General features: G+C 34.8%; 1 protein-coding gene across 1 annotated transcript; it reads left to right on the top strand.

The window, feature by feature from the left end:
- Positions 1-1,301: 1,301 nt before the first annotated feature.
- On the top strand, positions 1,302-2,476 carry LOC113325224. Its single transcript, XM_026573434.1, has 2 exons — positions 1,302-2,041; positions 2,180-2,476. The coding sequence occupies exons 1-2, from the start codon at positions 1,302-1,304 to the stop codon at positions 2,196-2,198; spliced, it is 759 nt and encodes a 252-aa protein (XP_026429219.1). The 3' UTR covers positions 2,199-2,476.
- The last annotated feature ends 21,260 nt before the right edge of the window (positions 2,477-23,736 follow it).

Raw genomic sequence — 23,736 nt, 5'->3', positions numbered from 1 at the left:
TCCTAACAAAGATATTTATGAATTATTACAAACTTAAAATAAAAACATAACTTACCGTATTTATGAAAGTCCATACCATATTGGGATTCTTTTTCCCAAATTAATATATAAAGGGGCAAAAGAATCTACATATTTTGTGTGAAAGTAAAAGAAAAAGATAGGGCACGCCAAGTCAAAAATGCATCGCCACGGGGTGGGGAGAAGTCCCGCGCACACCAAATCAAAAATACATCATCATGGGGCAAGGCAAAGGCCCACTCACACGAAATCAAAATTGCATTTCCACGGGGAAGTGTTTCACCAAAAAACAAATGCATTTTCACGGGACGGGACGAAACCCCGCGCACACCAAGCTAAAATTTAAAAAATGCCCGGTGCGTAGCACGGGCACAAATCTAGTTTATACTTAATAATTGTATCACTTTGCAAGCCTTAACATCCTCATAGCAAGAATTTTGGCTCCGTCATTACCACGGGCGCGAAGCCAGCAAGAACTGTGGCTCCGTCTGTTAGCAAGACTTTTGCATCTCTTGACAAAATTTTGGCACCCCTTCCTACAAACCTGGCTCGGCCCTCCTGTCGGTACCTTCTTTTTCCTCTACCTGATAGCAACATATCCACTACTGGAAACCGTGACCTCCCTCCTCCTGGTTATTTAATGATGAGATGTTACTGTTACTGTATTCGGAAAATAGTGAGCAGTTTTATTTACAACCCTAGAGCTAGCCAGGCCCTAAATTAACTGCAATTAGGATAAATTGGACCCACAAATGTGCAAGCTGTAGCAGCAGTACAAATTTGAACAGAGATCCAGCTAAAGGTAGCCCAAACAGGGATGAATGATTTCTGTAGTATTCCAACACAGACTGTTACTTTGAGGTCCCCTCTTCTATTTTCTTTTCCTTAGCTAAGCCATTTTCTACTTTGAAACTGAAAAAACATTTATACTCCGTAAGATAAGATCAGATAGTTTAACCATGAATTCAGTGTCCAGCTAGAATGCTACTTACGCAAAATCAAGAAAGTGTAAAAATAGGAAGTATACTCGTTCCTAACTAGGGTTTTTTTTTTTTTTTACTTCCTTTTCATTTGTCTCGAGTTGTCTCTGAAACTTGCACTCTTTCTATTTAAGCCCGAATATCTTCTACAAATTCTCTACTTCATCAGCGTCACTATAATCTCTGAAATAATGACACTAGTATTTATAGCGTAGCAGCTACTATGGCCACCACAAACTTCCCAAATTTCAACAACAACAACCCTCTAACAGTACTTTGAACTTAATATCGGTGGTTCTTGGGATGTGGAATAATATTACTGGGATATCCAACAGTGATGATGATTCATGGGAAGTTCGGGCATTTGCAGAAGATACTAATATGGGCACAACGTGGCCTCCTCGGTCTTACACTTGTACGTTTTGCCGTCGTGAATTTAGGTCGGCCCAAGCACTCGGAGGTCATATGAACGTACACCGTCGTGACCGTGCAAGACTTAGGCAATCTCCGCCGCGAACTATCTCACCATCTTATCCATGTTCAGTTACTACTACATCAGCAGCAGCAGTATCAACTCTTATATTTCCAACTGAAACATTTCTCGCCGCTGCCAACAACGGTGGTTTGTGTGTTTTCTATCCTTTATCATTAGCAAGTAATGATAATAATATTAGTCATAGCAGTACTACTGCTGTTGATATATTTAAAGCAACATTCGTTAATGGATGTAGTAGTAGTACTGCTGAGATTTCTCCTTCTCCTTTACTATCAGTGTCAAATTATCCTACACAAGATACTTTTATATCACCGACAACATCAGCAACTTCGTCTATTTGTCCACCCACAATTAGTTTTCCTAGGGTTACAGACCAAATTGGAGAGTCTTTGACATTGATTAACAGTCATGAAAATGAAGATGGTGACAACAATGACGACTACAAGAATAAGAACTCCAAATATCATCAGATAAAGTGCAACCACAACAATGATAACATGGAATTTGTTGAAGAATTGGATCTAGAACTTCGACTTGGATCGTCGAGGTAATAACAGTAAACATTACGAAGATGATAATTAAAATTACTGTAGTAGTACATATTAGGGTTCTGTTGTATTGGTTTTTATTAATATTATGTATTCCTCTTGTTTACGCATAATTTGATATATATGTATGATTGAAGGTGTAATATTCGGCATTAAAATGGAAATCTGGAAAGGAAGAAGCCATGGCTGCAAAAGGAAAGAGAAAAAGGAAGCTAGGTCCTAGCTAGGTGTTAGATCTAGAGTACTGTGGTTAACAATTAGGTTTGATCAGAAACCAACAGCTGGGTTTGCAGTGCAGTGTCATTTTCTATTATTCACACTTCTCTGATGATGGATATTGCAACATTTAAAGCCGAATGATAGGTAATTACTCCGTATGTATCCAGATGCCCTACAACATATGACCGATCAGCAGTTCATGTTCATTCAGTGGTGTTTTTCCTATAACTATCAGCATACAAGTAATAGTAAATAGGGATAAAAGGAAAATTTCCCCGATAACGAACAAACTAAACTTATCGATCTTTTTTCTACTATATTCAATAATATATGGATGTTATATGTCTTGGAATGCACTGAATTTTATAGGAATCCCTAAAATATTAGCTACAAGTTTTCATAACCGTCACTTTTATATAAAGATAAATAAAATAATCCTAACCGCCATTTTCTTATGCTCGGGTCTGATCTGAGCAGGTACTGACTTAAAAGCTACATTGTCAATGACTTTTCACCGTAATTTTATTTTTTTAGGATAGTATTTTGAAAATTGGAGGGGGATGCGTTTGGTGTTTTGTTATCAAATCCTTATAACATACCAAAAGGATTCATTTGTTTTTTTCTTTTCTTTTATTTTTTCTGCTCAACACCAAAATGGTTCAGATTTTACAGGTAGATCGGTTTGCCGATTTTCTATGAAAATTGGAAATTTAGTTACAGCGTTCTCTCAATACATACTACTAGGTAACGCTTTATGACGACTACCGTAAGGCGTAGTTGATGTCTAAAGCGCTAATCTAGATTTGTATGGTTATTCAATTAACTAGACTACAAATTTCAACTCGTATTGTTATATTTGTGCACACATTTTGGTGCGGCTCTATAATGTTGGTCTAGTATATTTTCTCATTCCAAAAAAGTTTTATATATCTTGATATATAACTTTCCTATATTCAAGAATTTTTATCTTTTCTTGATGTATTTTCTCTTTTTTCTTGGAGGTGTCTCACGCTCCCTCGTTTTTGTTTTTCTTTAATTAATAAAACCACCCTCATGGGTTTTGCTTAGGGGAAAAAAAGGATTTTAATGTATGAGATAGTGTGGGAATAGCAATATAAGGGGGTCTTCTATTTTATATAGATAAAAATTATTTAAAAGAAAAATTATAAATTGCTTACACTAACCAAAATTTGGGATTGCATTTTCCCCGTAACGTAATTAATAATAATGAAACCGCATCGTTGATCAAGAATAGACCTATAGGAATGATGGATTCATATTTTTCCCCATTTGGGTTGATTTTTTTCGCCATTTTGGGCGATTGTCTCTTCGCTTTCGGCCGATTTCTTTAAATCTTCATGGTTGGATCGTGGCTTGCTATTCTCGATTCAAAAACATCAATCATTTAACATGATGTCGCTTTGAATCTTTCTTTAATCCAAGAGATTTAGGGCATCCGGGTTCATTTGATTATACAAGATTACGGGCAAAGTACTCCTTTCTTTTACGAAAATGGGTCATTTGTCCAAATATTTTTAAAACATGGTTCAAATGGACGAGTAAAAATTAGTATGGGTGAAATCGACACCAAAAAATAGCAGGGATGAAACTGGATTCATCCTGACTTAAACTTAAAAAATAGCAAGGATGAAACTGGATGCATCCTGATGTAAATAAAAAATAAAAAAAATATTTGAAAATGGGTAGGATGAAACTGTTTACATCCTTGCTATTTTTACATTTTTGTCCATTTAAACAGTATCAAAATCTAAATGTCCTTTTCACCTAGAATTATTGATTTTGATCTTTTTAACTAAGTTTTTGTTTCTTCTAGGAGCATTTTTTTTCGAAGAAGAAAAAATCAGATTAAATGGTCGGAACTGATTCCGGATAATAGCATCATTCTTCCCTACTACATAAATAAAAATTGGGTATCTTTACGGTTTATGATTCTTTCTCTTTGCGATATATTTGTAATTGGTATCTTTAATTGTATTAGGAGCATAATTATCTTATATATTGATTTAAATGAACTGAAATATGTTGATTGAGCGAAAAAAAAAAAAAAAAGGAACGATGAATTTAGGCAGATGTACTTGAATAAACTCTAGGTAAACAACATATATATCCTTCCAAGTACCGAAACCACATTCAATATGTGACTTCTTTAAATTAATAGTTTTAAAACCATCAAATGCTGCTTACTAATTTAGAGAGGTATTTAGACATTGTCAATATAACAAACTCGATATCAATCTTATGAGATTATACAATGCACAAAATTGGTTAAAAAGACCAAAATCAACAATTTCTGGGTGAAATGAACAGTTAGATTTTGATACTGTTTAAATGGATAAAAATGTAAAAATAGGCAGGATGTAACCAGTTTCATCGTGCCCATTTTCAAATGTTTTTTCTTATTTTTAATTTACACAGGATGTATCCAGTTTCATCCTTGCTATTTTTTAAATTTAAGCTAGGATGAAACCAGTTTCATCCTTACTACTTTTTTTTTTGGCCATTTCACCCAAACTATTTTTTACTCGTCCATTTGAACCGTGATTTAAAAATATTTGGACAAATGACCCATTTTCCGTATACAATATATACGTCTATTAAGAGTATTCATTTATGCTGAGTAATAATATTTTCCATAGCTACCTACTCCTTCCGCCCCTAATTAGATGACCTAGTTGTAGTTTGTACAATTTTTAAGACAAGGATGTTAGTAAAATTTAGAAATGATTTATCTCTTAAACTATATCACGATTTTTCGTAAACTTTATATCATTGAAAAGCATTTTAAAACACTTATGTAACGAATATAAACATAACTATCAAATTATACATATTTCTTATAGTAACAAAAATAGATCATCTAATTATGGGACAAAACTTAAAACCAAATAGGTCATCTGATTAGGGACGGAGGGAGTATATAATTGATTACGGTTGAACGTGTTTCAATGTGGAATTCTGAGAGCAATGACTATGGTCATCCTAGACTACGTCAGATTTAGAGTTTCTGTACAGTGTATACCTTAAAAGGAAAAAACCAACTACTATAGGAGTTCATTTAACCTTTCTCTTTAAAAAAAAAAAAACTATAGGATTTTTTATGTGTTTGCTGGTAATATGAGGTTGGATAAGTTTCTTCCTGGTAAAAAATTCGTACAAAAAAGAAAAAATGATTATATGTTAAATCCACATAGACTCCTCGTCATTGTTAAGTGGGGAGGACCCGGAACCTATTCCTCTCCTATTGCTCTGCATAACTGAATATCCCAAAAAAATCAAATTACCTCTTCTTCTTCTTCTTCATTCCTTTGACAAAACTTTTATTAGATTATTATTTGTTGCCTAGATTTACTTTAATATTAATTGGGGTAGATTTGGGTAACACTTAAATTAGGTTTTTATGCTTTCAATAAAACTTATCCTTGTTCTACAGGGATTTTAGAATCAGGTTTTGTATATATTTCTCCTGATCGTCTTCTAATGGCTGACTATTGTTATTATGAAGAATATAATAGCCTTAATGGCACTTTGTTAACATGTGATGGTATATTCATGTATATCATTAACGACGATCTCCTCCGGTGTGACGTCGATCTCTGCAACTCGATACAAGATCCATGGCTACCGGTTTTAATCGTGATTATGATGTTATGTGCTTATTACTCCTTGCTATGGGAATATCAAGATTTGAAGAAGTTATCCAAATGGTTGGAAAGAGTTCCAAAAACCATTCCTCAGAAAACATCTGATTTCAATTTGAATATGCATTCTATACTTTTAATGCATCTTAGATCTTTTGAATTAGGGGCTCTCATTAAATGTATTTTCTACTATTCTTTGTTGATGATGTATGAATTTATGTCACTTGTTGACAGTTTATTGATATAATTTGTCTAGGGGCTCTGTGTAGCCCCATGTTCCTTCAATAAAAAAATACACATAGTAGTAGTTGGTTACTTGGTTATGTAGGGTTGTTGGTTATCCTATTTCAACTTAAGCCATGATGCATCTAGTTTAACGCTTAATATTTTTTAAGTTTAAGTCAGGATGAATCCAGATTCATCTTTGCTATTTTTTTTTTGATGTCCATTTCACCCATACTAATTTTTACTCGTCCATTAGAATCATGTTTTAAAAACATTTGGACAATTGACCCAATTTCCGTTGATTTACAATAGTGGGCAAGCCACTAAAAATATCAATGGCGGAGATTCATTTATGCAAAATGATTTACCGAAAAACTAAAAAAATAAATTGTGCTAGTTCATTTAGCACTTCTTTCTTGGTTCAAGGTGTGCCTCATTATTTCCCTTGAACCACACAGCTTGGATCAAGATTTTTGGTTATGGTTTTTTAAGTTGAACTTGAACGGCTCTCGTCCTGTCTTACTCCCTGAATATTTGTATACGATCTTATCACACCATCGATGACGCCGGTGATAATGATGTAACAGCATCATCCACTATCTCTCGTAGTACTCTTTATTATTTTCACAATCTACTTTCTTTTTTTCAGTTTCTCCTGCATTACTTATTTTCATGATCTTTCTATTTTTTAGCTTTTCCTGCACTACTACTATTGTCTATTGTCATTATAATTAATATATATTATGTATACGGATTCAAAATTTACTGGACAATGCATCTTCATCCGTACGTACTTATAACTCAATTTTGAGAAGTTAATTTCAGTACTGGCTAGATTGGAAATTAAGCTGCAGTTGATTAAAGTGGAAAAAAGGTTGGCATTAAAGTCATGAAAGAAGAGCAATTTTGTGTACAGTACTACTATTAGCTGCTGGACTCAGTTGTCACTGTTGAATAATGAGAGAGAAGTTCGAAAAGGGGATGATTGTCGGGATTTGTCGTTTGCAGTGGACTATTTAGGGCTGCTGCACATGGTGGACTATGATTTTACATCTTCCAGAACTCCAAAAGTACTGTTTATCTGATCATCATCTCCTCAATTCCGATACTCTCTTCATTATCTCACTGCAAGAAAACATGGCTTTGGTGATCATAGTTCTTGCGGCGAAGAATATTTCATTGTTGAAGCTTAATTATTGTGACCAAAATAATTATTGTCACTGTTGTTAGGTTTTCCGCGATGGGACTCGGATTTCGTCACTCATAAATTTTTAGTGACTTCATTTAGAGACGAAATAATGTCTGGTCACTAATAAATTTTTTGTGATTATATGTGTTTGTCACCATTTAGGTCTATTGTGATGATGCAAAACAAATTGATATAAAATCTTTTTGGTGATAATCTATAAATTACGTTTAAAAAAGAAAAGTTTATGCTGACCAAATTAATTCGTCACTAACTAATATTATAGTGATGAAACTAAATGTTTGACACCATATTTATTTTTAGTGACCGTCAACTTGTTTGGTTGCAAATATTTATATAGTAACAACTTTTAATCGTCACAAGTAAGAACATTTGCAACGAACTAGGTTCTGTCACTTTAGTCATTTTCGGTGACACTATAACTTCACAACAGTTTGTGATTTCAGTGATTACTGAAATGTTGTCACAAAGAATTCTTTATGGTGACAAAAGAATACATAGCTGCTAAAGAATAAGTTTTTGGTAAGAATATATTTTACCATGTAAAACATAATATTTAACAATAACTCATAAATTAGAGAAAATCAATTTACTTGTCGAAGTAATTTTTTTATAAGGATAAATATACAAGTCGTAATTTGTTCACGACATTTAAGGGGAATATATTTAAAAGAATGGTCGAGAAAAAGAATAAAAAAATGCTCTATAGAACTAGTATTGGAGTACTACCACATTTACACTACTCAACGGTGTGTCGGATGCAACCATCGTTCCTTTTCCTAGAAAACAATTTCTTGTTTTGTCAGTTCAAGATGAATAGTAAAAAATTGGTAAGATCACCAATAGTTTGGATTAAATCGTAAACTCCCAAACCGTAGAAAAATAAGATAAATTACAAAGAAATATATATGAACAAACCTGTGAAGGAAAGCCAAGATAGAAATTGAACTTGAGACAAAGAAAAATGTTGAAATCCAACTAACAACTTAAATATATATGAAATCCAACCATTGTGAAATCATTGAAAGATAAAAAAGTTATTATTAAACTTAAGTAAATAAAGTGCAAATAACTGATATTCTAAATCTGAATCATCGTCAACTGGTACAATGTCTTTTCATTCAAAATTACTATTAACCTTAAGTAAATAAAGTGCAAATAACTAATATTCTAAATTTTAATCATCGTCAACTGGCACAATATCTTCCTCGTCCACTTCCGAGTCATTATAATAAACCAAAATTTCATCTTCTTCCTCAACATCAACATCATCCACATCATCATTATCATCGTCATCTGCATGTACGATATCTGCATCTACCAACTCCGCCTCCATATCATCTCTATGGAGTTCACGTACTCCAACAATATCTTCTTGCATGACTGATGATAATATTATTCCAACATTATCGTCTTTGCGAATCCTGGGTAAAATGTCAGGCGGGGTTTGACCTCCGAGTTTGGTCATCTACTTGAAAACGCCCTAACTCATATTTTAGTTCCAATCTACTCCGAGTTTGAATATCTACAGCAAAAGGTTTTTACACTAGACACGTACAAAACATGTTTTTGAATTTTTTTGTATAACATTTGGCAAGTTGCTATTGAATCTGGGATAATGTTGTACTTTAATTTGGTACATGGTGATGCATAAATATTACTTTTATTACGATATAGTTTCGTTATAATGGATTTTCGATACGCCTTATATGGTCAACGATATCAAAGCTTTACTTGTGTCTCTTTTACGTTTGTACGGCTCGTAACGAAAGAGTAGTTTTGTTATATTACACTAAGCTACACATTTTTATCGCTCTTTAGTATATGCTGGAGAGATCTCTTAGTTTCCATCGATATTTGCCAGAAAATTTTTTCTCCGTTCGTTCTTCCATCAGAAACAGAAAAAATTCTTCTTTATCGTTATGATTACCTAAAATATAGAGATAGCTAAACTGGATTCGACTAAAAATCAGGATTTGATTGAGCTGAATTTCTTTTTCAAAGATTTTCAGAATATTTTTTCGAGGGATGAACGGTTGATTCTTGGGTAGATGAGCAGATCAAATGGTGAAAATTTTCCTTGTTGACAATTACCTTGGATGGGGATTTTCGATTTATGAGGAGAAGATATTTACTTATTTTCAATTTATGAGGAGAAGATATTCACTTATGGAATATTCACTTATTTGGAAAGAAGATATGGATAACCAGAAAAACCCTAATTTTATCTCAAAATCAGAGAAAAACAAGTTAAGGAACCATTTCGATTTTGGGTAATCTTCAAAAAAATTTTGCGCCATGTGAATCAAAAGGAAAAAATGCTGGGAGGGATTTTTCCCCGCTTGATCTTCCATTTTCTCTACTATAAATAAAGTCCCAAAGTTATAAGTTTTGCTCATAATACTGACTGAAGGTATTTTCTCTCTAGATATCACATTACTTTCAATTTCATATGTTAAATCAAAGCCCTAATTTTGTAATTCTTTGTTTTCCAGGATGATTCTATCCCTTGGTTATCCTAACTTCAAGGATTTTCAGAACTCTAACTTAAGGTTTGTTCTGCGACTTTGAGTTCCCTTTGTATTATGTTGTTTAATTGTATTCCTTTACCCAAAGTTAAAATCTCAAGTAATCACTGCAATGCTCAATCACTATAAGTATACTCTTTATGCATTTCTGTAGGTTAAGTGTTTGATTATTTGTGCTATTGAACCCAAAGTTATTTCAATCAACTTTCACTAATTTCAGTAGGTTAATTGTTTGTTGAATTGTTTTATCGAACCCAAAGTTGTTTTTATCTTCTTTTTGGACTTTTACTTCATTCACCAGCACAGTTAGATTGGTAGTTTTTGATCCTTTTTCGGCGTTTTTACTGCAGCTAATACAAAGTGGGTTTTCCACACACAGGTTGTTTGAAAAATTGAAAACTAATAAATGGGTCTTTGTTGTAGTTCCTTCACATTTCTGTGTGCCAGCTGAGACTTAGTTAGTGTTATTTAATTGAGTTGGTAACGTTAGCTATTGATGTAAATTGTGAACAAAACAATGTTACTTTTTAGTATTACTTTTCCCATTTGGTAACTTCACATTTCTGTATACTGTTCAAGTCAGGAGTAACAAGTTTTGTTTTGTTCATGCTTCCCATTTGATGTAAAATTATCGGTTTCTTTGATCAAATTTAACTCATACCTGATCTATTTGCATCAGGGATTCTGCTTTGGCTTTGTCGAATTTGAACTGTTGAGTTCCATGCAAAACGCAGTGAAGGTAAGAACTTTGTTGGATAATCTTCAACATAGAAATCACTAACAAGTTGGTTCGGATAAGAATAGGAAATACATGAAGGTCTAAGAATTAGGAGCTAGCTAGTTCTAAGATAAGGAAAGACATGTAATAAGGTAATAGGACTAGGAAAAGGAATTCATAGTTCTATATATATATGAACACCAAAGTTGTGGTTGATCATATGAGCAAGATTAGATCTTGGTTTTAGTTTTGAGAGATTTTATAAACATCAATAAAGAGAGTTGTCTTTATATAAGCTAAGTTTCATCTTGCAGTTGCCATTAATTGGTATCAGAGCTTGTTTCTGAGCCATGGAAAACGAAACCACCATTGTGGGTGCAAAACAGTTCACGCCACCATCAATACAAGTTCCAATCCTCAACACCACAAACTACACAGTATGGGCCATGAGAATGAAGGTACTGATGAAAATCTACAAAGTTTGGGAAACAATTGATCCTGGTACATTGGACCCAGAAAAAAAAAATGTTGCCATTGGATTACTCTTTCAAGAAATACCAGAATGTCTTGTTCTACAAGTTGGTGAACAGGAAACTTCAAAAAAAAATTGGGATGCAATAAAGGCACGTAATCTCGGAGCTGATCGAGTTAAAGAAGCCCGTCTGCAAACCTTAATGTCTGAATTTGAAAGAGTGAAGATGAAAGACACTGATACTATTGATAGCTTTGCAGGAAAGCTATCAGATATAGCCTCAAAAGCTGAGTCACTTGGACAATCCATTGATGAAGATAAACTGGTAAAGAAGTTTCTCAATAGTTTACCAAGATCCAAGTATATTCATATCATAGCCTCTCTCGAACAAGTCTTAGATTTAAAGAAGACTAGCTATGAAGATATAATTGGAAGATTGAAAGCATATGAAGAGAGAATCCTTGATGAAGAAAACAATGGAGAAACTCAAGGAAAACTCTTGTACACAAACTCTTACCAACAAAACTCTGCGACAAGAGGAAGAGGTCGTGGAAGAGGTGGTAGAGTAAACAGAGACCAAGGAAGGGGAGGAAGGTTTAACTCACAAGATAGAACAACAAGTCAGAATGATCAAAACCAGGGGAAAGAAAATAAGGATAGATCAAACATTATTTGTTACAGATGTGATAAACCAGGACACTTCTCCTCTGTATTCCCTAAAAGAATACAAAAGATGGAAGAAGCAAACAAGAATGAAACAAGGGAAGCAGATACAGCTCTTTTCTGCACGAAGTTTTATTCTTAAACGAAGGGAAACTAATACCAAAGAACTACGAATCAAAGGATGTAGAAGAAGGAATCTGGTATTTAGATAATGGAGCCAGCAATCACATGACTGGTAAGAGACACTACTTTTCTGAACTCAATGAGAAAATCAAAGGACAAGTGAAGTTTGGGGATGGATCTTCTGTAGAAATTGAAGGGAAAGGATCAATTCTATTTCAGAGAGAACAAAAGCTTGTCACAAACATCTACTTCATCCCAAACTTACAAAGCAACATTCTAAGTTTAGGACAAGCTACAGAAGTTGGATGTGATGTTAGAATGCGACAAGATTATCTAACAGTTCATGACCCAAGTGGAAGACTTTTAGTTAGAGTTTCACGCTCACAGAATAGACTCTACAAGATAAGTCTCATGATTGGAAGGTCATTGTGTCTGAATATGAGACTGGAAGATCAGACATGGAACTGGCATGCAAGGTTAGGACACATAAGTTTCAGAACCTTAAAAACTATGTCTCAGAACAAGATGGTTCGAGGGCTACCATAGATAAACGATGAATCAAGGATCTGTGAATCATGTTTAGTTGGGAAACAAACGCGTCAAGGTTTTCCAAAAGCAACAACAGTCAGAGCCTCAAAGACATTAGAGCTTCTTCAAGCTGATTTATGTGGTCCTATTGCACCATATACACCACAACAAAACGGAGTGGTGGAGAGGAGAAACAGGACTCTAATGGATATGACAAGAAGTTATTTAAAGGCTATGCAGGTACCTAATTATCTATGGGGAGAAGCTGTACGACACTCCACATACCTAATAAACAGGATACCTACGAAAGCTCTGAAAGACATGACTCCATATGAAAGTTTGCGAAAGAGAAAACCAAACATAGATCATTTAAGAGTGTTTGGTTGCAAAGCATACGCAAAAGTTGATTCTGCAACTCTTAAGAAACTGGATAATCGATCTCAGACTCTTGTGCATCTAGGAATTGAGCCTGGATCCAAAGCTTACAGATTATTCAATCCAACAACGAAAAGAGTAATAGTGAGTCGAGATGTGGTATTCGATGAAAAAACAAACTGGAACTGGGAAGAAACTAATGATGGATCAAGTAGGGATCCAGGAATGTTTCACATGAGATGGGGTCAAGTAATTGATGAAGGCAAAGGACCCATAATCATCAATACCAATGGAAACAATGATGTTAATCAAGAAGAAGAAGAGAATAATGAAAACACTGAGAATAACGAAGAAGTAGAAGAAGAAGAAGAAGAGATCGATGAAATAACTCAACCCATTCCACTGCGAAAATCAACAAGACAGATACAAAAGCCACAGTACCTGGAGGATTATGTTCTTCAAGCTGCAGAAGAATGTGAGATTATGCTACTTTCTGTTAATGATGAACCAAGGAATTTTCAGGAAGCAAAGGTCTCGACTAAATGGACACAAGCATGTAGAGAAGAAATTATTTCAATCAACAGAAACAAGACTTGGTTTCTAGTTGATAAGCCAGGTGGGGTAAAAGTGATTGGTCTTAAGTGGATCTTCAAAATAAAACGGAATGCTGATGGTACTGTCAACAAATATAAGGCAAGACTTGTAGCTAAGGGATACGTTCAAGAATCAGGCATAGACTTTGATGAAGTTTTCGCACCAGTTGCTAGACTAGGGACAATTCGTCTCTTAATAGCAGAAGCAGCATCAAACTCATGGGAAATTCACCACTTAGACTTTAAAACAGCATTCTTACATGGTGAATTGCGAGAAGATGTGTATGTTGAACAACCAGAAGGTTTTGAAGTAAAAGGACAAGAGCATAAGGTTTATAAGTTATCAAAAGCTCTATATGGTCTAAGACAATCTCCTCGAGCCTGGAATACAAAGTTAGATCAAATCTTAAGAGAAATCCGATTTGTTAAGTGCTCTAAAGAAATATCAGTATACAGAAGAGAAGAAAAGGGAACACTTCTTGTGATTGCAGTCTATGTAGATGATCTATTTTTGACTGGCAACTCCCTTAAGGTGATCAATGAGTTCAAGAGAGAAATGTCATCAAAGTTTGAGATGTCAGACCTCGGAAAACTCACTTATTACCTTGGCATAGAAGTCCATCAAGGAGTAGATGGGATTCAGATTAAACAAAAAGCTTATGCAAGGAGAATTCTGAAAGAAGCAGGACTTGAAACTTGTAATCCAACTAAGATATCAATGGAGTTTGGACTTAAATTTTCAAAGGCACAAGAAGAAGCAGAGATTGATTCAACGTGTTATAGAAGAAATGTTGGGTGTCTTAGGTACTTGTTACACACAAGACCAGACTTGGCTTTCTCAGTGGGAGTAGCTAGTCGTTATATGCAAAGTCCACGCAAGTCTCATGGTGATGTAATAAAGCAGATATTGAGATATCTAAGAGGAACAATCAGCTGTGGATTGAAGTATGGTCGAGGAGGATCAAAAGAAATTGTTGGGTATAGTGACAGCAGTCATAATATTGACCAAGATGATGGAAAAGGTACAACTGGTCATATATTTTATCTAGGAGAAGCACCTATTACATGGTGTTCACAGAAGAAAGACATTGTAGCCCTCTCATCCTGTGAAGCTGAGTTTATGGCCACAACAGAAGCAGCTAAACAATCAATATGGCTTCAAGAACTGTTGGGTGAAATCAAAGGAAGGGAACCTGAAAAAGTTCTCATCAAGATTGATAATAAGTCTGCAATTGCACTCACTAAAAATCCAGTGTTTCATGGGAAGACGAAACACATTCACAAAAGGTATCATTTCATACGAGAATGTGTCGAGAAGGAGATCATCAACGTTGAACACATACCAGGAACTGAGCAGAAAGCAGATATATTGACAAAGGTATTAGCTCGGATCAAGTTTGAAGAAATGAGACAACTGATTGGAGTACAAGATATGTCACGGGTAAGGTTGAAGCTTAACGGGGAGAATGTTGGATAATCTTCAACATAGAATTCACTAACAAGTTGGTTAGGATAAGAATAGGAAATACATGAAGGTCTAAGAATTAGGAGCTAACTAGTTCTAAGATAAGGAAAGACATGTAATAAGGTAATAGGACTAGGAAAAGGAATTCATAGTTCTATATATATGAACACCAAAGTTGTGGTTGATCATATGAGCAAGATTAGAGCTTGTGTTTAGTTTTGAGAGATTTTCTAAACATCAATAAAGAGAGTTGTCTTTATATAAGCTAAGTTTCACCTTGCCGTTGCTATTAAACTCTGCGAAACTTCGTACTTTAATCGAAGATGACTGTTTTCTTTGTGTTTGTTGTACATCAGTTTCACCTATGAAAATAAATCACGGGCACCAATTATTTGTTATGAACATGCACTTGAGGGCTGTAAATTAGAGTGGGACCCCAAACTGTATGTTCTGCTTTGGATGGTTATTGTATTTTACCTCTATTCCTATGCTGGAATAACAATACTTATCTTTTTTCACTAGTCAATTAACTGGTACAGCAATATGAGTTTGTGGAACTAACTCTCTTTGCACAGATGATTGCACCTGGTCCACTTTCATGCTGTATACGTTAGGTTGCCTTAAAAAGTACATCATGACTATATATCTTTTAGGTCAACAGACGAGATGACTTTCTTTTCTTAGTTGGTTTTTGTATACTAAAATCTCAAACGAAATTCTTAAAATGATCTTATTTGATAGGAAAAAAAGTGAGGTTAGGTGAACTGTTTCCTTGCAGGAATGCACCTTTGCTTTCTTTATTTTCCTTATGGTGTAAATCTGATTGTTGATTTGGCAAGCCATGGTAGGCTGTCCACAAATAACAAATCAACAATAAGTTGTTCTCAAGATCCTTGGGCCAGGTAGAACAATTGAAAACATTTACTTATCAGTTTTGTCTTCTTGAGGCGCATATACAGGATTATGCTACTATTAAATGTTCCATTTACTGTAGCTATAGGTGGAAACAAGCAATAGCACTTCTGCTTGGATTCTGTTTAATTTTCACGTCAAACACATGTCTTCATTTTTTTATTCACTGCTTAATTTTTCAGTTAAACACATGTCTTTGTTGTTTATTCAAGAACTGATTATTCTGTTTATTCAGGCTGGGTCGGTCACTATTGCGAGCCGCCAAGTTTATATTGAGGAAAAGAGAACCACAACAAGAGGCAAGTGAACTAATTCAGCAGTTTTTTTGTCTATATACGTGGGGTTAGCTTTTGTGAAAAACTATCTTACATTGTAGTATTCAACCAATACCCCTACATCTTGTTATTGTAGTTGGTGGCAGAGGCTGTGGCAATTTCAGTGGAAGGGGTGGGTTCAGAAATAATGATTTCATGGGCGGTCGTGGCAATTTCAGTGGCGGACGAGGATACCCAAGAAGTAGGGGTGTAAATTCGGGTAGGCCGGGCCGTCCAACCCAAAAACTAAGACAGGCCGGGCAGGCCAAGCTTAATATTTGTGAGCCCGTAAATAAATTCAGGCCGGACAGGCCGGGTACAAGTAGATAATTTGCTACCCAAAGACCGTCCAAAGCCCGCTTTTTATACGGGCAGGCCAGATTGGCCGGACAGGCCACTATTTTGATTTTTTTTTTTAAGTTTAAATTTTCAAATGAACGGTATTAAATAAAATATCCTTTCCTTTCCAACATCACATATCGTAAGTGATAGTATTATTTTATATTTAAATTACACTGACAAATTTTTAATTTTAGCCTATAATAAATAATTAATTAGAGTACAATAAACTTTCTAATAAGAAAATATATTACCATTAATATTTTGAAAAGGTTAATTATAAGTAAAAACAATTATATATTTTATTTTTCTTGACACAAAATTGACAATTATAAAATTGTAACTTTTAAGTCTTTTTAAGGGGATATTAAATGATTAGTGGCACATAGAAGTCTTTCAGGTCGGGCACCAGGCCGGCATCATAATTAATCGCAAAGCCCGAGACCGCCCAATAAATTAATCCAGGCCAGGCCGGGTAGCCCGCAACGGGCCATAACAGGTTTTGGGCAATTTCAGGTACAGGCGGGCTTGGGCGGGTACGGGCAGGCTGAGTTTTTTCGGGTAATATTTACACCCCTACCAAGAAGTGATTTTGGAAACCGTGGCGACTATTCAGCACGACGTGGTCCATCTGAAGGACGTGGCGAAGGCTACCAGCCAGTGGAGCAGAATGGGAATGGGAAAGTTGCAGGTGGGATAAACCAGGCAACTGTTTCTTCTTGAATATCTTGATGGTGGGTTATGATTTTTTTTAAGAGATAGAGCGGCAAAGTTTTCTGTGATCAGTGTTTGATACCTCTTGAAATGAGGTTGGTCAATGATGATTAACCTACTGGTTTGACATTTGGTGCACTTACTAATTATTCTTTTTATAGAGTAAATATGCGTCCAGATTGAGGTTATCAGAAAGTTGAAAAAAGATAGCGAAAAGGTCATAAAAAACATGTTGAATATGATAATACGTACTCTCGGACTAACCAACACTACCGCGAATGGAACTGAAAGTTGAATGCTGCACCACAAGTCACATCTACGTACTCTTGGTAGAGTTTATTTATCAATCTTTTTTTGTTTGGATCTTGTTTATACAATATATTTTAATTACTAATTATTTTTTATTCAAATAATATTATTTATTTATTTAAATGTTTATTTGTGTATACTTATTTTTTATTTTGGAGATGATATTTGTTACTGAAATGACCATACATAAAAAATCGTAATTGGTCATTATAAATATTTTTAGAGATGGCTAAATTTTGTTACCGATTTATTTTGAGACGAAAATTAATTCGCTACTAAATTATTATTTTTCTGAGAAGAAAAAATTTCGTGGCTAAAACTATTTAGGTGATGAATTTGTTTCTTCACGATATATAAGTATATTTTGAGACGAACAAATTTCGCGGTTAAAACTATTTTATGTGACAAATTTGTCTCTTTACTATAAGTATATTTTGAGATGAACAAATTTCGCGCCTAAAACTATTTTAGGTGATAAAAATATTTTCCTCACCAAAACCACCTAGAGTGACGAAATTCTTCATCACAAAATCATTGAACACGGACAATTTTATTTGCTCACGAAAAGAGAGTTTTGGTGGCAACAAGACTTATGTCGCTAATTAAAATATTCTGTGATGATTTCTTAAGGACGTCAGAAAATACTTTCAACGACTCGTTATAGGTGACGAATTTTTTTGTGCCGCTAAATTTTTTTTTGTAACGAAGAAATTGGTTTTCGTGACACAATATTGTCACTATAAGCCACTTTTCTTGTAGTGTCTATTCCATTAGTGGGATTTAAAACCACATCTTGTGTGAGTCTGAGATCGACTGAGAAACAAAAACTACCATCCAACGAGTTGTTTCATTTTCACTGACTGCATGGGTCGGGTCCCTAACTTATATGATGGATGCTGATGGATGGGAACTGTTCATATATCGTGTCTATCCCGCAATCAAAGATGCAGGTAATTATGGCAGAGAGGATGGAAAGAAAAGGAATACCCCACATTTTTAGAATCCTTCAAAAATATTGGTATTATTTAAGCTTTATAGCCTAGTTTAATTGGGGGCCAAATTAATTGGGGTCACGCGTTAGAAGACAAAAAAGGACACAAAACCTAATTTGGGTCATCCCTTATAAAAAAAATTTAAATGGCTAAAATGTCCCTAAATGATTAGTGTTAAAATTTAATTAATTAGTGATAATCTTACCTAATTAGAGTTTAATTTTTTTTCCAGATTTTTTATCTGCAATTTTTAGTCTAACTTTTTTTTTTGCCCAGATAGTATGAAAAATCGTCAAGGTATTAAAAATTCACAAAATTGGTTAAAAAGACCAAAATCAACAATTCCTGGGTGAAATGGAAAGTTAGATTTTGATACTATTTAAATGGACAAAAATGTAAAAATAGGCAGGATGTAACCAGTTTCATCGTGCCCATTTTCAAATATTTTTTCTTATTTTTAATTTACACAGGATGTATCCAGTTTCATCCTTGTTATTTTTTAAATTTAAGACTATTTTTTTTTGGCCATTTCACCCAAACTATTTTTTACTCGTCCATTTAAACCGTGATTTAAAAATATTTGGACAAATGATCCATTTTCCGTTAAAAATTTTCATTGATGACCCTCAACGGTCGTTAATGTTTAAACTGTTTAAGTGACGACTCTAAACTGTCAAAGATTCATTAATGGCGGAAATGTACGACAGTTTTGGGTCGTCATAAAAATGATCAATTCCCTGACGACCCTTTGGAAGGGTCGTTACTGTTTTGGTTACACATTTGACGACTTAAACAGTCGTTAATGTTTTAGAAATGTCGTTATAGACTTTTGTTAATCTCTAAAAAGAGTCGTTAGTGTATGACAGTTTAGAGTCGTTATTGTTTTGATCATAATGTATATGACGACCCTAAACTTTCGTTAATGTCGGTGAAGGGTCGTTAATGAGGGTCGTTACTTGAAAAAAGATATTAATCAAGAATAAAATAGTATATTCATCTTCCAATTTTTACACCCCTGAAAAATTTGGGGGACAAACAAAATTCCATGACTCCCAATTAAAAACCATGGCCCCCAATTAAACTAGGATAGCTTTACAGTGATATAAGTCACAAGACTCAAAACCCGCAAGGATCACATACCAAAACAACACACTTGAGAAGTAAAATTTTTAAAGTAATAGCTCTTCTCACAATACTCTGCGGTATGGAGCAAGATACATTCCCATTAAAGTAATTCGAATAATAAAAGTTCAGAAGACTTCTTAAGTCTTCTCATTTCCAACTGTTGGATATTTTAGAGTTTATAGAAACCACGTGCGATCGGGAATATTGAAACTAATTGGGATAGAGGAAAATAACAAAACCTGGATCAAAATATCAATTTAGGATCACCCCTTATCTCAATAATTTACGCAATACCTATCTACCCCACACTAATCACGGTTAGTGTTTAATTATAATTAGAAAAATCATAAGATTATTTGATAAAAGATTAGTGTGTGTTTTTATTTGGAGTGATGTGAGAGTAGAAGGAGGGAAAAAATATTTGAGAGGGAACTTTTTTGGGGGGAAATGGAGGATGATTGTTAAGAGAGAATTGCTGCTGCTGAATCTATAGCTCAACTACAACAAGGATCATATCCTCAATCTTCTGCTAGAAGACAACAACTCACAATTGCAAGTTTTTGTGGAACCAACACCCTTGAATGATGATTTTTACGAGCATGGAGAGTTTTTTGAACAACCTACAGAAGAAAGCAAACTTGCACAACATACAAGCATCCCAAATACACAGGTAAAGCTGCTATAAGAGGTTGAAAATACCGGCATAGAAAGTTAACGAACTACCACGTCGGAACAGTCTACAGGCGTGAAACCATTGATAACGAGTATGCCGGCACCATCTCCGGCATTGTTCAATTATAACGTTACCATGCCGGTACATAAAAAAAACATACAGGAAGGAGTGTTTTCCAAAGCTAAATACCGGCTGGTGAATTCTAGACAGTTCCTGGATACCAAAAGAGAACTACCGGCACACATGTAAAATTTCAACTCCATGTTGTAACCAGGTACCGGCACAGAATGCAACCTAAAATCAATGCCGGTACATGTAACAAATTCCTAGGGTGTTCCTGTATATTTAAAGTGCACTACCGGCATACCCGAATAAAATGTAAAACAATGTCGTAACATACTACCGGCATAGTATTCAACCTAATTTCAATGCCGGTATATAACATTCAGTTTCAGGTGATTTTAGCATCAGTACCGGCATTGGTTTCATACCAAATTCAACGCCGTAACAGTCTACCGGCATTGCCTTCATTCTAGGTTGAATGTCGTAATCCAATACTGACATTGTATTCATACTAAATCCAATGCCGGTACTAACTCAAACTCAACTGTTTGAGTTAGGGTTCGCGATTCTAACCTAAACCCACTGCCTTAAATCGATTAAAACACTTATAAACTAGTTCAGAAGCACTTACCTTCTCACAGAAGCCATGTTTAAGAGAGGTTGATTGTTCGAGTTCTCTTTTTCTTCTTCCTCTTGCTCTTGAGCAATCAAAGCAAGCCTTTGTTCTAATTTTTGTTGAGCAACCGATTTTGACTTCGATTGGGCATTTGGTTTCTTTAATGGAGGCATGGTTATGATTCGGGTAGCTTAATCGACAAAGAAAATTTTGAATCGACGATTAATCGTCGATGAAGAACGGTTGAAGAACGGTGAAGAAGAAGATGGAAGGAAAAAAAAAATCAAAACCTAACCCTAGTGCCGGAACTGATTTGAGAGAATGGGGGATAAATGATTTGGTTTTTGATTTTAAGTTTTAGTAGAAAGGGTATTGTAGTCTTTTCATACTGTTTTTTAATTAACCAAAGGGTATTTTAGTATTTTTCATACCCAAAAATTACCCCTTAGCAGACATTATGAGTTGGGGGAAGTAATTTATATCCCCAATTAGTTCCAATATCCCCCAATCACACGTTCAATAGAAAGATGTTGCACTAGCTACCCAAATTATATCTCATCTATTAGTTAACAAGGGAGCTGAAATCTTAAAGTTTGTAACATTGTGATTTTTGTTTTCGTAAACAATACTGATAATATATCTAAATTCCCCAACTTTAGCATGCATGCTTTTGAGCACCATCAAAGTAAGTTTTTAATCACTTTGGAAAGTAATATTATGTCCATTCCATCTACTATATATCTTGTTAGTTTATGCCTTTTACAATGTTTAGTTGCAATATCAGTCGTAGAATTACTAGCTAGTGATTTTGATAAAGTACCCATGTTTTCGGATACTCTTGAGAATCCCAACCCTGTTATTTTTAACTTTGCTAAAGTATCCAAACTTTGACATGATTGAATTTCATCCATCCAGTCAAGTGCACTATGGCAATTACCTCACCTATTTATAGAATCATATTTACCCCTCAACTACATTTCCTTCCTTGACGGGAGCATAAATATTTTGATGATCCTAAAAACGAACCAGGCTCGACGAACCTGGAAAATATTGTACAAAGTCGATTCTCCACCAACCAAAAGCCCCAAGACACTTAGGAATGATAAACCTATTTTGGAAAATGATGTAACGAACCTGCAAATATTGAACCGATCCCGACGAACTTGAAAATGATGTAGAAGATCAAAGTGCAACAAGTAAAAGGGTAAATATGTAAATTACAGACTAGTATACTAGTCTTAAGTCTTAACTAACTCTAGATGGAAAAACTAATTATGAAGGCACTTTAGAAAAATAAATAAATAAATATCGGGGTAATATTCTAGTGGTGGTCTATAAAACGGAATATTTTATCAAAATTCTCTGTTTCACATGGGTATGGTCTTGGAGTCCTAGCCTTCTCTACCTTAGGAGAACTTGGCGAGGACACTTTGAGATTCTTCAAGCGTCTGAAGAATTGTTTTATCAGCAATGATGCTAGTTGTGGTATGGGAAGTTTTTTTTTTTTATAGACTAGACATTGCTATTTAAAGGGGAGTTGGAACACAGCTTGTTGCTAGGTTACCAACCAAACAATCGATATGAATTTTGTCATAAAAAATTATATTTTCCCAAAAAGAAACAAAAAAAAATAATATTTGCAGTCAGCTAAAATGCTACTACTAAATCAATTAGCTTAATCGGTTAGTTTTAAGCATCAAGTAAGCGGTGACATACTATGAAAACATCTACTTTCTAATGTTTAAAGTTCTGAAATGTCTTGCTTGTTAGCATTAGTGAGTGAAATGAATCTAAAACGATTATTTTTCATTTAAGGTTCCATAAAAGTGGACCATGTTGGTTCCCATTTGGGTCCTTAAATGTCAACTTTCTCTTTTCGTTTGGAACTAACCGTTGACCTGGTTCGGCAAGTTTCTTCCGATCAGGCAATCCCAATTAGGACCAGTCTCTTTTTGTTTGGAACTCACCGGTGACCTGCGCCGCCAAGTTTCTTCCGATCCGGCAATCCCAACTAGAACCAGGAGATTAAAATAACTATCCGATAAAGTAATAAGGTAACCAGATAAGTTTAAAAAATTAAACTCTTGATGAGCCAAGAGAAGTTTAGGAATAGCAAGCATAATCTGATTACCATCATTATCTGGTCCATCTGGAAGTTTAGGTATAGTGTCAAGTTTGATAACAATTATCCAAATATAAACAAGTTAGTTGATAGCATTAGAGCTTCCTACCAAAAGTTCAATTTTTGTCGTGACAGTAAAGCCAGTCAGGTTCATAATTGTGCTAAGATGTCTTTAAGAAATAACCAGCTGGACACAGGAAAAGACTATGATTGGTTTATATGTTTTGATGCCTCCTATTCTGAAGATGATTACACAATGGGATACGCTATCTCAATTTTGGATACTGCAGGCAATCGGAAGCATTGTCGTGCAGGATGTGGCTGGGCCTCCTGCCCCTTAAAAGCTGAAACAAAAGCTGGAATTGAGGCCATCAGGTGGATGAAGGAACTGAAGCTCCAAAATGTTAGCATGATTAATGACTGCCAAGTTCTAATAAAGATTCTGAAAGGAGATGAAGACCCTGAAGTTCATTCTTGGAGGTCTCAAAATAGCATCCTTGGATGCAAATTTTCCCTTGTAAATTATGATTCGGTTTCCTTTATGCATAAAACTAGGAAGTATATTGATTTTGAAGACAAGCTAGATAAGGAAGTAAGATCTAGGAAGATTAACTACTTCTCTACGGAGAATGTGAGCGAAAATGTAAGAAACAAAATCCTAGAAATAGTTAAGCTGGGCTTAACTCCCATCTTGTATATTTTGCAAACTTCCAATGTTTCATAAATAAAAGTCGTCTTCT

Source organism: Papaver somniferum, chromosome 11 (assembly GCF_003573695.1).
Source record: "Papaver somniferum cultivar HN1 chromosome 11, ASM357369v1, whole genome shotgun sequence".
Classification (NCBI taxonomy): Eukaryota; Viridiplantae; Streptophyta; class Magnoliopsida; order Ranunculales; family Papaveraceae; genus Papaver; species Papaver somniferum.
Note: the sequence above shows the minus strand (reverse complement) of the source record. Positions and strands in the feature narration are given on the sequence as shown.